We start from the raw sequence: 16,685 nt of genomic DNA on the forward strand, positions 1-16,685 counted from the left end.
GACAATAAATTAATATTGGAATATTATTAAATATGGAATGCAGATAACACACCTGAGAGAAACTTAACATTTTCATTTTCACCTTACAAGATGAGGATAAAGTCACGAAATTAATACTTTGTGAAGACAGTGTTGTCTGAATGTCATGAGGCCACCATCTCCAACATGTTTGAAACCCTGTGTGCTCTTCGAGGACGTAACATCCTGTTTGACCTGTTGGATCATCCGTCAACACTAACAGGACACATGAATTGAGGAAGGACCAACAAAAAAGCTTCTATAAGACATGTTTCCATTCAGTCACAATATGTGATTACCTGTCGACAGGATCAGGCTCAGGGTTCCTGCACAGTTCACCAAGTTATTATAGAAATGATTACATTAATGGACCTGGATAAGTGGCAGAACTGGGTGCATCATTACAATTTTGGACACTTTGCCATTAAGAGACGATGAGTTTACTATCATGGACACTAGATATAAAACAAAAAATGTATTTACTAACTATCACAGCACGCGCGAGACAGTATTTAAAACATATTGTCAACTTATTTTACACAATAAACAGTACATTTATATTTTTATGAAACAAAACTGAAATGAATGAATAAACTAAATGTTTATTTTCTTAATTTAAGTTTGATTGATGTAGTTGCATCTGTATTTTCTTTTTATTTATAGTGAAGTTTATGGTTAATCTGTAAAATATCAAGCCTCAATCACATTTCTTTGTCATTAGGAATAATCAAAAATGTTTACTCCCAGATATCTGCATCTACCATCAAAACTCTGTATCTTTTTAGGACAGTGTTATGCAAGTTATTAAAATGTATTATTGCAGCTAAGAAAATTGATGTGACAATAAAGCTAAGCACTCACTTTGTAACCCTTACGACGTTATATAAGAGATTGATCAACAAAAATGTACATCAGTGCTCCGTCTGGATCGTCACACTAAGAATCGTCTAAGGACAATAACTGCTCACTACAGAGAATCATGCAATTTTCCATTTAAATTAATGACAGCCATTAAACACGGAGCATCCCACAAGTAGGGACAGGGGTACTTATTGGCAACCTTTAATTGCCGTCAGTGTAATTACAGCATGTGATGTTGTTGGATCGCACGTCTCCCACACACAGACGGAGGCTTTTGTAATAAAAGCCAGACATCACACAAGCTGCTCCCGAGGGAGAGCATCCACAACTTACACAATTATAAGTTGATGAGAAGTTTTAAAATGAACACCTCATCTGACCTCTGCTTGTCCAGTCCATAATTAATTTCCGTCAGTGGATGAATGCCTTCACTCACAATAACAAAACTTAATCCCCCTTTTGTTTCGCAGTTAATTCCACTCTGGTCACACTCAAACAACTTCAAGGAGTTGAGAGAAAAATCAAAAGATACTGTGATAACAAGTCTGAAGTAAGGCACAGATTTTTTTTTTGAGTAAATAGGGAGTCATAATTTTGTCCCAAATATTATTGTTACTATTAACTTTAATTAAAAGTTACATGTTATGCTCTTCAGTTTTTCTTTCCTCTAGTATGTTATTTAGGTTTTTTGTGTGTATCTAAAAGATCTACACAGTTCAACAGACCGAAGTAAACAGAACCGCCGCGTTAGTAGACCAGCCAAAACATCCACATCATCGTGATGTGACATCACAATACCTCACATACAATATTATAATAATAATGATAATAATAATAATAATAGAGCGGGCCAGCTGGCCAATCAGAGCAGACTGGGCTTTATTAGGAAGGGGGGTCTTAACGAGAGAGGAGCTAAAACCAAGAGTTTCAGACAGAGGCTGAAAAGAGGTGCTGCAGCAATGGAGGGAATGAGGAAAGTGATGTGTCTGAACATTAGAGCATGTAAACATTTTCAAGCAGTAACACAAATTAAAATTATGAACCTGAATGCGAGCATAATATGTCTGCTTTGAAAACAATAAAGTGGGTCAATACACAAGGCTGCTGGCATGAAAATATCGGCAATCAATCATGTTTGGATATTACCGATGGGAAAGCTCAGAGTGCACACGACAATGATTCCTACTGTATCTGGTCGGTAAAACACATCTGCTGACAGCAACATGCATTCAAATTCAAGATGCTTGCTTTGTAAAATGGGGAATGTCTGGGATTCAGTAAATAATAGCATTAACAACAGTAAGCATTTACTAGCTTCAATGGGAAATACCCTGAAATGGATGTTGATGAAACCCTGAGCTAACCATGCCTCCTGCTACAAAACAGACACTAAATTATATAAAGATCCCAGTAAAATAACATTTTACTTCAAGAGGTTAAAATAGGGGACAAGTAAAGTTACTTTTAGGATCAGTTCTGGCCAAGCAGAGGAAACCTGGGTGATGCAGGACATTATAGTGTTAAGCTCAAACTGGAAGCAGAGAATGCTCACCTGAGTGGGAAATTCAGAGGTGACGCTGAGAGGCCAGCTGCTGCTCGGCTCACACTTAAAAAAGAAAAGCAGCTTTTGTGGCCGAGGCAGGGGTCTGACCTCAAATACACTTCAGTGTAAACGAGTGAGGGCGTCTCACATCAGTGGTGCAAGCAGCTTGAAAAAAAGAAACATCACTGTCCGCAATAGAGGAGTCTCATTAGTGTAATATATCCTTTGTGTATCAGGTGACACATATTCTCACTTATTAGGGATCAGCTGTAACATTGGGATATATTTCATCTCCTTCCACATGGCAACTGTTTTCCTTCCTTCCTGATGCTGCTTGTCTCATTATTAAACAACTTTCATAGGAGGAAAAGAGAGAGTGTAGTTGTTGCCTTGGTATGTATGAGCATTCATTAGAGTGCACGGCTGCAGTGATGCTCAAAGTCTTCCCCCCATGTCATCTGTGATAATTCCGGACATCCATGATCAAGTCTATTAGATATGACTGTAAACCCATTCTCAGTAACACATTCACATGCAAAGTAAGTGTTGAAATTGCTGTCACATGCGCCTATTTGTGTTGTGTCACATGTAAACAGACAAAGGGGAAGAACCAGCCCTGTTTGTCTGGGGCACTAAGTGCATTACATGGAAGACTAAGTGAGTTTTATGGAAATGAAAAACTTTCAGAATAAAGCTTCTTTGAAGTATCAGGATAAGTAATGACAGTGAACTGCTTAATCCCTGTGAGGGAGTTAAAGACAAAAGAAAGTGTGAAAGAGGAGACTGCAGGTAATTAAAGGTTGGGATGGACTTAGCACTGGCTCGGATGTAATTTCTCATGCATTATGTTCATGTCAGCACCGCAACAATGCTTTGCTTAGCATCTAAGAATGAACACTACCATGCTAACATACTGTGTTTCGTCCTTACATCCAGCAGCTTGATGGTTGCAGTAACAAGAGCACAGCGTTAAATAGCCGGAGCAGAAAATGTGTCAGTGCAAATACATTTCATGGTGATCATTTGAATATTTGAGATATTTCAGTCTGGAACAAATGATGATTCAGATAGATTTCCTTTAATGTTCAGTGAGGAATACATAAATCCACCTTTCCACTTTACCCATACACGTGTATACCCTCTAATTATGTTGAAAAGAATTTCGCTCCTTTTTTCCCGTTAGATTTTAAAGAAATCTTGTTTAACCCTTTTACAGCAGGGTGCTGGCTGTCTATCCACAGGAAGCAGCACCCGAATAGGTGGGCGAGGCCTTGGAGAAAGCGATCCGCAGTGCACCACCAACTCAGTGCAGAGAGAGGGGAGAAACAGTTGAGCTAGGTCTCCCTCGTCCGTTTAGTGGATTATTGGATTTGGATTATCTGTGTGCACACAAAATTACTCATTAGGCAAAATTGTTGTATGCTCTTTGGGAGAAGCTGGTGTTCACAGTCGCTTGCGCTGACCTCACACAATAGAACAGCAGCACAGAGCTCATAGAAATGACTTAAGAACCCAAAAGATGCACACTCTGGGACGTCCAGTGGCACAGATGAATATGTGTGGAGAGTAGAAGGTGCTCAATGTGTGCTGCTTATCATCAGTCAGTGTGTACGTGGGGGGCAGAGAATAAGGGGGAGTTGGGGGAGGGGGGGTTAGGACAAAGCTATTTTTATCTGGATTCCATGTAGACAGCTGTCATCCTCCTGAGTGCGAGACTTTTCCTGCAGTTCCCATCCTCAGGAACAGTGACACGAGTTACAAAAATAACTGTTACTATCAAATATTTCTGTCATATCTTAGGTTTATTCAAAGTTAAAAATATATATTTGTCGGCTGTTAATGCTTTTATAGAGGCCATTTGTAAAGTGGGCGCTGAAAATCTCATAAGCTCATCCTCTTTAACTGAAAGCATTACAGACTCATTAACTGCCCTTGTGCTTCTCTAACCTCCACGTACCATCACATACATCTGGTGAGGATAACACATCATTGACTATGGACAGCAATATTCAGATTATTAACCTTATTCTGAATAAGACATTATTTTCGTTATGAAGTTTACATGAGTTGCAAATAGAAGATTTGCTTCATATTCCTGTTTACATGTTACGGAGCATAGTCCCGCTATGATTCATGTCCACATTACATCCTATTACTTGTTTGGACTCAAACCCAAGGACATGAGTCATCAAGTAGCTGGTGACCGTTGTATGACAATGTCGCAAAATTCTGTGAAAACTCCAACAAGACGTTATGCTGCGATTAAGGTGTTTAAGTGTGTCTACGTAATGCAAGTCAAGTTTGAACACTCCACAAGCCATCACAGTGACTGGCCAACATTAAATAAAATGTAAAAATCTCAGCTGATATCATACAGACTTGTGGCTTCTACAGGAGCATCTACCATCACTTCACAATTGTGCAGCTTGTGGTAAGTCTACCTTGGATCGTTATAATATTATATCTCTATATCTAGCATATAATGCTGCTGTTCTGTTTCATCAGCCAAAGCCATAAAACTTCAATTTGTGTTGTTTTCATATGTTGCCAGGAAAAGCCAGTAGCTCCAGCCCACTCCTCATATCTATAAAAGCCTGTTGGGGAATGTGGATGGGACCACTTCAGCAGGTGTCTACGACGGGTCACATTATGACCCTGACATTCTCTTGCTGCTTCAGAGTTACCGGAACCTCTGCCTTCCCTTCCGCGAGAAAGAAGGATGACAGATAAGGTTGGACACAGTGACAGTGACATGCTCCACAGCCATAAGCTGGAAATCTAATGCGGTAGATGGCAGCCACATGCCGCCACAACACCGAGGCTCTGATACAAGCCATAGATCCCCATTAGCATTTCTGACACAACCCAATTTAGCTGCATGTGTGAGTCAGTGAATCCCTGACTGAAGATGGAGAAATGAGCTGCATATCAAGAGGGATTTAGCATTAATTAGTGAACCATCTGAACATAGCCCAGGGCTAACTGCTATGCTATTCATGCCATCTCAAATTAAAGCTTTACACAGAAAAATTCTCAGATTTTATTTCCCTTTGTATCAAGAAAATACCATGTAGGGGTTTTAACCATGAGAAGTACTAAAACAAACTATGTCAGGATGCTTTACTCATATTAATTAAAATCAATCAAATTATTATGTTCCTCTTCTCTGCAAGATTATTTCTCAGGGATATAAGGATGAGGGCTTTGGAAAAGGTTTAAAGGTTTAAAACTTTCAGCTGCTGCTTGAATTCATTCCCAAGACCATTACGAAGTTACCCATGAGTGAATGAGTCACATCATGATCACAGTGTTGTCTTTTGTCCTCAATTTGCTGCAAGAAAATCAAACCATAACACAACATATTCACTGGAAAGACAACACATAATCGATGAGTCGTTATCGTGACTATTCACAATTAAGCTGTGCTATTAAGAGAGTTTAGAGTAGACATTTTGAGACATTTGATTTATTTCCAGTTGTTTTGTGTAAAAATATACATAAAGAGAATTTACTGCAAAAATTATTTGAGAAAGAAAATATTCGTTTTGTGATTTTAAATCACAATTCCTTTTAACAAGGTTCAAAATTTGAAATTTTGAGACATTCTTCATGGGTGTGCATTTGAAATTTTTTTGTTGGACACTGGGGAACATTAGATGCCGTGAACACCATTCTATATAATCCCATAAAAGAGAGAAATGTTCAGAAGTAAAGCTCAAAACTTTGTACATTGTGATGTTTCAAAGTGAAGACACAACAATTTTAAAACGCTGAACAAAAGGCAACATTACTCAGGACTATGACTGTTACGTTGAATGCAATGATACTGAAAATCAGTGAATTGCATCAACGTGTGTAACTACATTTTCTGTAACAGGTCATAGCAAAACGACTATTTGTCAAAGACATTGATGGGAATCCTTTTTTCCAGGTACCTCACACTGACCCGTCTTGTTTGTATTGATGTCAAGTTGTCAACACTTCATTTTCTTATTCCCAATAAAATATTAAGACCACATAATCAGCCACACTCTGCAAGCTGCTTATCCAAACATACATACGCTTCTGTAAAGAAAATATGTGTAAAACTATTTTCTAATTTACTTTATTTACCCCTTCTACCCAAATGCACCACAGTCCTCCCCTGTCCCTCCTCTCATTGTGTGGCACAAAGGACTTGATTGCAGGAAGAACTGTAGCTCATGGAGGTTTAATAAAACTAGCTTCTCCAACTGGCAAATGTTTGTGAGCTTGATCTGGAAGAAGAAATGACAGACAAAGCAGAGAGAGGGAGAGATTATTGAAAGAGTCTCAATGTTTGTTTCAATGTTTAAAAGGTACTAATAGTAATAGTAGTAATATTCGAATTAACGCTTTAATGTGTAAATCAAATACACACAACTTCTTTTTGAAATGAAGTTTAAGGATCATGATATCAAACATTCCATGCTGAATTTCAAGGATATGTGTTTAAAGTGCATTCGATGTAATGGTACCATATTGACGTGTGTTACTGGAATAGAATATATTTCTCTCAATATTTCCAAAGTTTTTTGAACGACCAGATGGATGTAGTCCAACAGTATTATTGGTGAATTTGGATATTTGTGGTGTGCATGAATAGGGTTGGTGGGGGTTGATTAAATGTCAGTTACACTAGACATCAACTTGGTCTTGTGTAACCAGTGAGCCCATTGGAAAACACATGCCCAAGCAGAAGGGCCATGCCCCACCCTAGAAAAACATTTAGGCTGTAAAAGTCCAAAGAGGTTTCTAGTCAATTCTACTGCCATTATTCCATATGTACCGGTCTTGATTATTGCACATTTTGATTAGTTAACTTACTCTTTTGTTGTTAAGTTTACAATATTTTGTCTGCTGTTTTTTGCCATTGGGTCACAATGTTTAAAGGTTTCCAGTGGACACACTGTAAATGTATAGTGAATTGTAATAAAAGAGAAGGTGTCAGTCAATGCAATTCTTCCTGTGTTCTTTCGTCAGTTATTTTGCAAATATTTGTCAAACAATAAAGGGGACTCTTCACTCTCTACTTGGAAAGTCACAATCTTTCAGCACACACACACACACACACACACTCACATTTTCATGGAGTGGACGTAGGGCAGAGACTGATAAAGACAAATGAGTGTTTCTCAATCATCTTGCTCGCATTATTTGGAAACAGGCTTGTGGTCAGAAAATGTACACCTAATTGCACCGTGTTATTCAAAACTATTTTACTAGAAACAGAAATTACAGTGGGTGGATGGATTTAAATGTTTAGACGACTGCAGACAAGCCTTACACTCGGAAGTCACTTCCCATTTGTTTTTCCTAAAAAAAGGTGGCGGCATGCCGAGAGCTATGTATGTTGTATGCTGTGAATATTTGCTCTTGAGTCATGAACTGTCTGTTTACCTTTCAAATAGCCTATGTTCTACGACTACAGACGACAGGCTCTCTTCTCAGCATCACATCCCCTTTGCCTCGGTTTTTTCCATCTACAATGTACATCACCTCTCTGGATAACTGACAGAAAACTGTGATATAGTGACTGAGAACTTCAGATACGCTTGACAGTGACTTCGGTGATTCTGATTTCAATCTATTCTGTTTTTTATTCAAAGGTTTGAACACAATTTCTTCAAAATAATACTGGGATATTATATATATAGATATAGATATATTATATATATATTTATATATTTTTTTAATCATGGTATAAAATGAACAAAAAAATCTGTTTTTGTTCCTTTTGCTTCATAGAAATTATAGAGGTCCTTTGTACTCGGGTTCGGCGGTTTGGTACAGTGAGAAAAACACAAGGATAAAATAGCAAAGACAAGGAAGACTCAAAACAAATGCAAAAAGGGGCTGAAATAAGGATTATTAACAGCATGTGAATGTGTCTCATATGCTAAGCCTTGTCCCCACACACACTCCTGCACACTTCAGTGTGCATTCCACTGGAACACACCCCAAGGAACACTGGCTGCCATGTGACACGCAGCAGCAAAAAGAGGAAGAAGAAGCAGAAGACAGGGAGAGGTAGAAAGTGGAATTGAGGGATGAAAGAGATGGTGGGATGGGAATTAATATCCTATCACAAGGGGGCAATTAGGCACAAAGTGTGATGAGCGCATTAAATAAAACATGGCCCATTTTAGGGACAGTGACTTCCAACAGGGGTCAGGGACATGAATCATATCTGCAAACACATGATTTAATGTGTTCTATATTTCATCTGGTGTTTTTTAACAATGGTCGAAAGTGCATGAAAGACATTTCATCTGCAGTTTAATAGAGTAAAGGAGAAAGCTGAATCAGACTTTAAATGAACACAGAGCAGAGAGAAGATGAAGAGAGGGAGATAAATGAGGGCAGATGAAGTGGTATTAAATCTGAAAGGTTTGTAGAAGCAGTGTTGTGGAAGAAAAGACGTGAGCTGCAGCAGAGTTCAAACACCACAGGCACAACACGCTGCTGCCAGGGAGGAGCAGTGAAATGTGGCTCTGCCCACTCACCACCTCACACACAGAGAACAGAATTCAAACTCAATGTATAGATGACACTTACTGGTTTGAAGAGCCAAAGGTGTTTCCAGAGAATCCTACAGGATGAAAAAAAGTGATCAGTTGTGTGACTGTAGCCATAAAACATTGTAAGTGTCAGTGTAGCGAAAGATAAAAACCTAATATCGCAATAATATTCTCCTTTGACAGCACATGTTATCTCTGACAGATCTGTGTGTTTCAATATGTATGGTTGATGGTACAGTAAAAGGCCCCTAAAATGATTTAAATTACTGATTAATCTGCTGATTATATTTTGATTAATAAATAAATCAATAAAATATTTAAAAAAAGCCAAAATGGATGTCTTACCATTGCTTGTTTGACTATTTTATGTTGTATGACATTTCTCACATCATTTCTTGTTCTGTGTAATAAAGTATGTTGCATAATTTTATTAGGATATTAACACAATAAATAAACAATGTACTTCAAGATGTTCTAAAGAACACTTTAAATGAAAAATATTAGGTACACATAGCATAAACTCTTCAGAACTGTAATGTGCGATTAATGAAGTGCATTTTATATTTCCAGTTATTTGCTTTTATTTATTTTCTCTGTTTTTAACTCGTGTATTCAAGCATTTTTGAAAGTGTAGGCAAAATGTATTACTATTATCTTTATGATAATCATCATCATCACCATCATTATTATTATTATTATATCTACTATCTATTAATAATTATAATAGATAATGGGTGAAAGAAAAGTGTATGGATGTGGAGAACTGTTTCCTGACTTCACTTGAGCCACTGAGCTTGTAAACAAGAGGGAAGCTGAAGACAAAGAGCGAAGAAAAGAAACATTATTTCAGTCGTATCCCTCCGCCAACCTGTGGTTTACATTCATCCGCTCACACTTAAATGTAGCGAAGACTTTAAAGAAAAATTAAGTGTATTTTCTTCACGATTAATGGATTAATTCTTCAGTTGTGGCAAACAATGTGTTCTGTGAGCTCATATTGACCTCTGACCTTCAACCACCAATGCAATCAGTTCATTCTTGAGTCCAAGTGAACGTTTGTGCCAGATGTAATAAAATTCCCTCCAGGCGTTTCTGAGATATCACGTTCATGAGATAGCGATGATGGACAGACAACCTGGCCTCTGACCATGGCAGTCGCCCGTATGGAAACATAAAACAAAAAAAAAAGTTGACTGAAATAGTAGTCTCACCTCCTGTCTGTGGCTGCTGTCCAAACCCTGAGAAGCCGCTGGGCTGATTTCCAAACCCAGAGCCCTGCTGGGCCAAGTTCCCGAATGACGGAGTGTTCTGATTAGCTAGAGCGCCAAAGGATGGGGCAGGGGGAGGTGACGCAAACCTGAAAACAGACGCATACACAGAGGATGTGATATGGTAAAAGAAAAGAAACATTTAACAGCCATGTTCTAACCAACAATTTATTTTGAGCAAAGAAACTATGTTATTTAGCTCCATCCAAGTAAACATGCAAGCAGGGCAGGAGGTGTCAGATGGTGTGGATGTGTGGGTCGGGGTACGAGAGGATTAAGAGACAGGGGTTTAAGCAGTAATCTCTTCTGCAGGACTCATGCCACACTGAAAAGAGAGAATAAGCAAAACAGAGGAAAAGCGGGAGGGAGCAGGCCTGTTTAATCTGCAGGCGGCATGACCCCAGAGTGAGATTATCTGAGGGGAATAATCTAGTCCTGCACAGAGCTCCATAGTTTAGGGCTCAATGGTATCAAAACATGTGCACATGGTGGGCACGCAAAAAATGAGGAGGATGGAGATATCATTTGAGTGGAAACAGAAGAAAAGATGTAATGTAATTTCTTTTGTAAGAAATTTCACTTGGTGTAAAGCCCACTTGCTGTGGACTATAAGATGTTCTCATTCAGTGGCCTGTTGTATTTCACTGTAAAATGTTTGTTTGATACTTTCAAAAAAGTACTGTACGGCATCTGCGCCAATAGTGAGATATGTTACATTAAACCAACGTTTCCTTTTTCCTTCATTATTTCTACATGAACATCATGCAGCACATTTTATGTCACCAACTGTATTTCTGATTAAGACAGATACATTTTTACTATTCTTAATTCAGACCTCTCTCCGAGCTGGCATGCAAGGGGAGGGGTAACTCTCACAGAGCTGCTGCAACATACAAGCACAGCTATCCAGTGGAGAAAACTAATGTTAAAAATGTGGTTACACTTCACTAGGAGGGATGCTGCTAAATCTTGAAGCAACAAATCATCTGCATATAACAGCGAGAACACAATCTGTCAAATCATCAAAAGAACGGCCATCACATAAAGGTGGATAAATTGCCCAGATCATAGTTCATCTGTTCTTGCCCCAGATTTATAATGTTTGCAGCCTGGAGCCCACACAGAGATAAATAACTCCATATAAAACTCTTTAATAACAGATCTTTGTACAGAATATAGATCACAACTTTCTTACCCAAATCCTCCCATGTTGGAGGCCGCAGTTCCCTCGCCAAACACTTTACCAGCGGAGGAACCCATGTTGTTGTTGAATGAAGGGTTGGAGCCGAATGACGCCGCACCTCCAAATGCTGGAGAACTACCGAAGGAAGGGGGACTTCCAAACACTGGAGCGCTGCCGAATCCACCTGCAGAGGGGAAATCGATAAATTCTTCAAAATAAAAAACAACCAGAAAGCAATCAAGCAGTAAAAGCGTGGTCCTCATCGTTGTTTCTACAATGAACAAAAAAAGGTTGAGTCACGATGTCGTTGTATGGCTTTAGCTTATTTACATACACTTTCTTGATCTATGTCAAGGTTCTTCTCAGGGACAGAAAAACATGTCAGTGTGGAGATATGCTCAGACCCCTGTGTAAATAATACTACACATACACTCCACATGTGGTCTGAAACATGGCTACACTTACTTAGAGGGTAATAACAAGTAACAACCAAAAATTGTATTTGAGTCGTAATTTCTAATGAGCACTGTTGTGTATACATTTTTGGAACAACACACTGTGACTGCTTAATAACAGGATTAATACTTCACACCAACCCAAAGCCGCAGAGGTTGCAGCACAGAGGGAGAAAGGGCGGAATGAAATTACAGCCTGACTACCAGCATGCTCCAGTAAATAATTGATTGAGCTAATGTAACAAGATTACATTCCCTGTACGTGGGCCAATGACGGGGCATTAGTGTGCTGAGTGGTACCAATATCCCAGTGGAGCCGAGGGATAGCTTGGATAGCGGATTCTATTTATAAAAAAAAAAAGACTATGAGAGGAAAAAACTCATTTTACACCTTGAAAACCAAATAATAACTTTGGTTGGGGGGGGTTTACATTAATTCTTCATACTTAAACTTGATACTGTGTAAGTTGTAAACCTCTTTGGTTTCCGCTTTTCCCCCAGTTTCCGCAGGAGCAATCAGGGGGTGGAGCTGTGCTATTGAGGTCCCACCGATACACGCAGTCAACTAATCAGGAGTCAGTCTTAGCTGTCAATAATGACTTTTAACCCCGTTTTCATAGAATCCAATAATTAATCAAAACAGTACTTGCAGGAAGAATTACTACAAACACTTGAACAAACATCAGTGTGATCTGAGCTACCTAAAATTACAGAAATCGTCTTGTAGAAAAATGTATTGAACATCTACTTTGACTATGCAGATTTGGTCCATGCCCCATCCACTAACATGGAGGCGATGGAGTTTATGATCTACACAGCAGCCAGCTTCCAAGGGGCGATTGGAATTCTTTGCCTTAACCTTTAGGGAGCAGTCATGCTGTCCATCTCTATACACAGTCCATGTTTATTTATCACCCTCTGTTTGCAAAGAACAAAACCAACAGGTCTGACTGAGCTTGTTACAGTTAAACTGACATATATACAAACTGCAAACAAATAAGAATGGAACGACAAAGCAAGAGTTTAATCCTCTTCAAAGTAAACAGCAGTGCAGCAAGTGAGACCATAACCAAACTACTGCATGACTCGACACTAGTCGATGCTTACATAATGTAAAAAATCAACAAGGACAAGGCACAAAATCTGCTTATATGCATCATCAGCTGTCCTCTTTCATCTTGACTATCATAAAACAAACACATTAATGTGAATCAATACATTTTCTAACCACACGAAAACTGCATGAACACCTCAGGTTTTCATAAACACCTCATCTTTAAGTAAATATTCCTTAAAGGCATAGAATGCAAAAGACATCTGAGGTCATGTGCACCTTTCTACATACTGCAGAACTCAGATATCTGTATCATCTCTTTATGAGTAGACGAATAACTAATTTGCTGTGAAGATTTTTTTTTAAAATAAAACAATGTGGTGGCAGGTTGTACCTGGTTTTGTCGGAGAAGAGAAGGAGCCAAAACCCTGGGATGCGACACTCCCTCCTCCAGTGCTGAAGGTGCCACTGGGTTTCTGCTCACCAAAGGAGGTCTGTTCAAAACCAAAGGCCTTGGCACCACTATTCCCAAACAGAGTGTTGGAACCTAGAGGAGAAACAGGAAGATAAATCCACATCTTTTTAAGAACAGTAAAATGCTTTTGCTTTATGATTTCCAGTTGGTATCCACTATGGCACAGGCAAGTGGGAACACTGATGACAGAGTAAAAAAACAACTTTATAGATTGTGTTAGCTTACCTGTCTGAGCAGACTGGCCAAATCCTCCGGTGGAGGGAGGGTTGCCAAATGGGTTCTTGTTGGCAGCCTCCTCAGTGGGTTTGCCTCCCAGGCCACTGAAGAATCCTCCACCAGCTGATGAGCCTGCAGTGTTGGCTGAACCTGACCCAAACACACTCCCACTAGATGATTGCTGCTGCTGCTGCTGCTGCTGGGAGATAAGTATTATTCATATGACGTATCCAGAATGGGCAATACTTTAAACAATAACAACATAACAATCAGTAATAATGGATAATACCTGTCCAAACACACTGCCAGTGTTTGGTTGTTGGCCAAACACAGAAGTGGAAGAGGAGCAACCGAAACCTGAAATAAAAGAAAAGTCTATGACATGCACTGTTAAATCTACACGACTGCAGTAGATGCTGTGGAGTTGGTGATGCCATAAACATTTTCAAATCACCACTCGACTATTTTGCTCCCCTTTTCTCCCCCAGTGTCAGTCACAACAGAATGAGACAACTATGGAAACTTTGACCTTTGAGTGTGTAGTCAGGAGCTGTGTGCAACTGCTGAGCTGATACACTGACATCAGCTGTTCGTGGAGAAACACATTCCCACTCTGCTCTGGGAATTTAGAGAATCTTCGGGAATGGGACAACTCCCGTCATGCCACCTTCTCAAATCTCACAACCATGCAGCCTACTCACGCTCGGTAGTATGCTTCAAGTGTCACATTTGGATTCAATCACAATAATATGTGAAAGTCAGCCAAATGTGTTAATGCTCTTACACACCCTCCCTCACTTCGCACTGCCCTTACTGATATAATAATATAACTGCAGTGGTTGTCAGATGCCGTTAGCGCCGCCAGTCAGAAACGACTTAACCATTTTGAGATGTTCAAGTCTGATGAGCGAGTGTGACATCACTTTGTCTTCAGCTGACATTTTTATAATGAGTTTCTGTTTTAAAATTGTAAATCCTGTCTACACTATTATTCTAATAGCCAGGAGGTGTATTTTTTCTCATTCATATAACAGCCATAGGATTGAATTTTTTAAACTGAAGATGCTATGTTGATATAAATATGCCACATAATAACAAGAAAAGATGAGAAAAGTAGAAACATCATCAACAGGGCTGATAATAAGGTGAAAAGCAGGTGAGTTCTGCCAAAACTTTTCAACGGTTGCATGTATCATTAAACACACAATTATGTTACCAGATTAACAAAGAACTAATCCAATGAGGCAATTAGAAAAATGCTCAGAAACAGCATACCTCCCACAAGGCTGATACCCTATTTCGCCATGCTACAGAAAGTGAAAATTAACAAACAATGCAAGAGCAAACTATGCTATACCAAAGAATGGTTTTATTATTCAGTGGCAATAAATAAAGCAGTTAGCCACAAGCTGTTTTCTCTATTTTACTACTGAGCAATGAGTATCAGTCACGACTCGCACTCACCTGAGGGCTGTCCAAAGCTGAATCCTGCGGAAGATGACGTGGTGGTGTTACTACCAAACACAGAGCCTTGCCCAAATCCAGAGCTCTGGCCAAACGCTGGGGCTGTGCTCTGTCCAAACAGCCCAGAGCCGGTGCTGCTGGCTGTGTTGGCAGTGCCTGTGCCAAACGGGAAGGAACTTGCATTGCTGGCAGTAGCAGCACCAAAAAGACTTCCTCCTCCTCCTCCTCCTCCAGTGGTTGCACTGTTAGAGCTTGCTCCAAAGGCTGGCTGGCCGAAAGAAAATCCACTAGCTGTTCCAGTGTTACTGGCAGGCTGGCCAAAGCCACTCACCTGGCCAAATACAGTTTTGCCAAAATTAGCTCCAGCTGATGCACCAAACCCAGATGAACCAAATCCTGTGATTGCTGGAGCCGAGGGGGCTGAGGAAGCTGGAGGTGCAACAGGTTGCCCAAATACAGTGGCAGCAGTAGTTGTTGCAGCGCTAACAGCTGTAGGGGTGGGAGTGGTTGCTGCATTGGCAAATGTGTTGATTACTGTTGTGATTCCAATGGTGTTGCTGTCTGTTGTTGCAGGAGCAGGCTGAGTAAAAATGGAGCCTGGCTTATCAGAGGAGGGAACCTGAAATGCTGCTGGTGCAACCTGGGAGACAGGAACTGCAGCGAAGGTGGCAGCTGCAGAAGTAGACACAGGAGCAGTGGTGGTGGTGGCAATGTCTGTGGGTGCTTCTACTGTGGGAGCACTGTATGGTGGTGGAGGGGCGGCTTCAGCTGGTGCGGCAATGGAGGTCGGAGGTTCTGGGGTTGGGGCTGGGGCAGTTGTGGCCAAAGGAGGTGGGGGTGTTGGTGCTGCTGGTGCTGGTGTGGTTTCTATGCTGGCAGCCTCCTCTGCAGGGTCGAGTACTTCTGGGGCACTGGCGCTCTCCACAGTGGGTTCAGAAGCTGGTTCTTTTTCAGGGGGAGGGGTGGGTTCTGAAGGTTGTTGGGAAACTTTTGGTTCCTCTGTGGAGTCTGAAGATTCTGCAAGGAGACTACTGAAAGACGTAGGTAAAGCTGTGGTAGCTGAGCCTAACTGGGGAACAGAGAAGGCTGGCTTAGTTGTTGATTCAGGAGGCTTAAACAAACTGCCTGACGCTGCTCCCTTCGCCAAGTCTGATCCCGTGGAATCTTCTGCAGACTTTTGAGCACCTGTACCAAAGCTAAACTGTGCTGCTCCCTTGCCCATCCCAAGTCCACTGTCCCCGAAGGTAAACGAGGCAGGAGTAGGTTTGGCAGAGGCATCTTTGGCTTCTTCTCCTTGGCCCACACGTAGTCCGGAGAAACTGCCCAGTGTCTCACCTCCAGCTGTCTTAGGCGGCTGTGGCTCTACCCTGAGGGCTGTCGTGGTAGAGGTGGGTTTGGCTGCTTCTCCTGGTGGGTTTGGAGGCAGGGTGGGGGACGCTGTGTGTAGAGCAGGGGAGGTGGACTTTGGGATGAATGAGAATGCCTCCTCTCCAGCCTGCCCGAATCCAATTTTGCCATTTCCACCAAAGGAAAATTTACTCACATCCTTTGCTGGAGAGAAATTAGGAATAACAAATGAATACATTAATTTCACACCCACTACTATATG

General features: G+C 40.5%; 1 protein-coding gene across 27 annotated transcripts in view; it reads right to left on the reverse strand.

Annotated features, from left to right (window-relative positions):
• Nucleotides 1–16,685, reverse strand: part of LOC109626228 (inactive phospholipid phosphatase 7) — a 57,783-nt gene that overhangs the window by 23,486 nt on the left and 17,612 nt on the right. For 2 of the 27 annotated variants that reach the window (XR_011239099.1, XR_011239098.1), the window contains exons 29-36: nt 15,077–16,627; nt 13,902–13,969; nt 13,622–13,805; nt 13,316–13,468; nt 11,425–11,596; nt 10,173–10,318; nt 9,307–9,361; nt 8,999–9,032 (exon numbers count right to left, since the gene is read on the reverse strand). Coding sequence is in view for 15 of the 27 variants with exons in the window: in XM_020081960.2 (XP_019937519.2) it covers nt 6,642–6,678; nt 8,999–9,032; nt 10,173–10,318; nt 11,425–11,596; nt 13,316–13,468; nt 13,622–13,814; nt 13,902–13,969; nt 15,077–16,627 (2,354 nt within the window). In the remaining 12 variants the exon portion in view is untranslated. Of the gene's footprint in view, nt 1–3,478; nt 3,802–5,872; nt 6,679–8,998; nt 9,033–9,306; nt 9,362–10,172; nt 10,319–11,424; nt 11,597–13,315; nt 13,469–13,621; nt 13,815–13,901; nt 13,970–15,076; nt 16,628–16,685 lie in introns of those variants that run through there. The other 25 variants (XR_011239091.1, XR_011239092.1, XM_069513359.1 and 22 more) reach the window with 20 other exon arrangements.

This window comes from Paralichthys olivaceus, chromosome 18 (genome assembly GCF_024713975.1).
Source record: "Paralichthys olivaceus isolate ysfri-2021 chromosome 18, ASM2471397v2, whole genome shotgun sequence".
NCBI lineage: Eukaryota > Metazoa > Chordata > Actinopteri > Pleuronectiformes > Paralichthyidae > Paralichthys > Paralichthys olivaceus.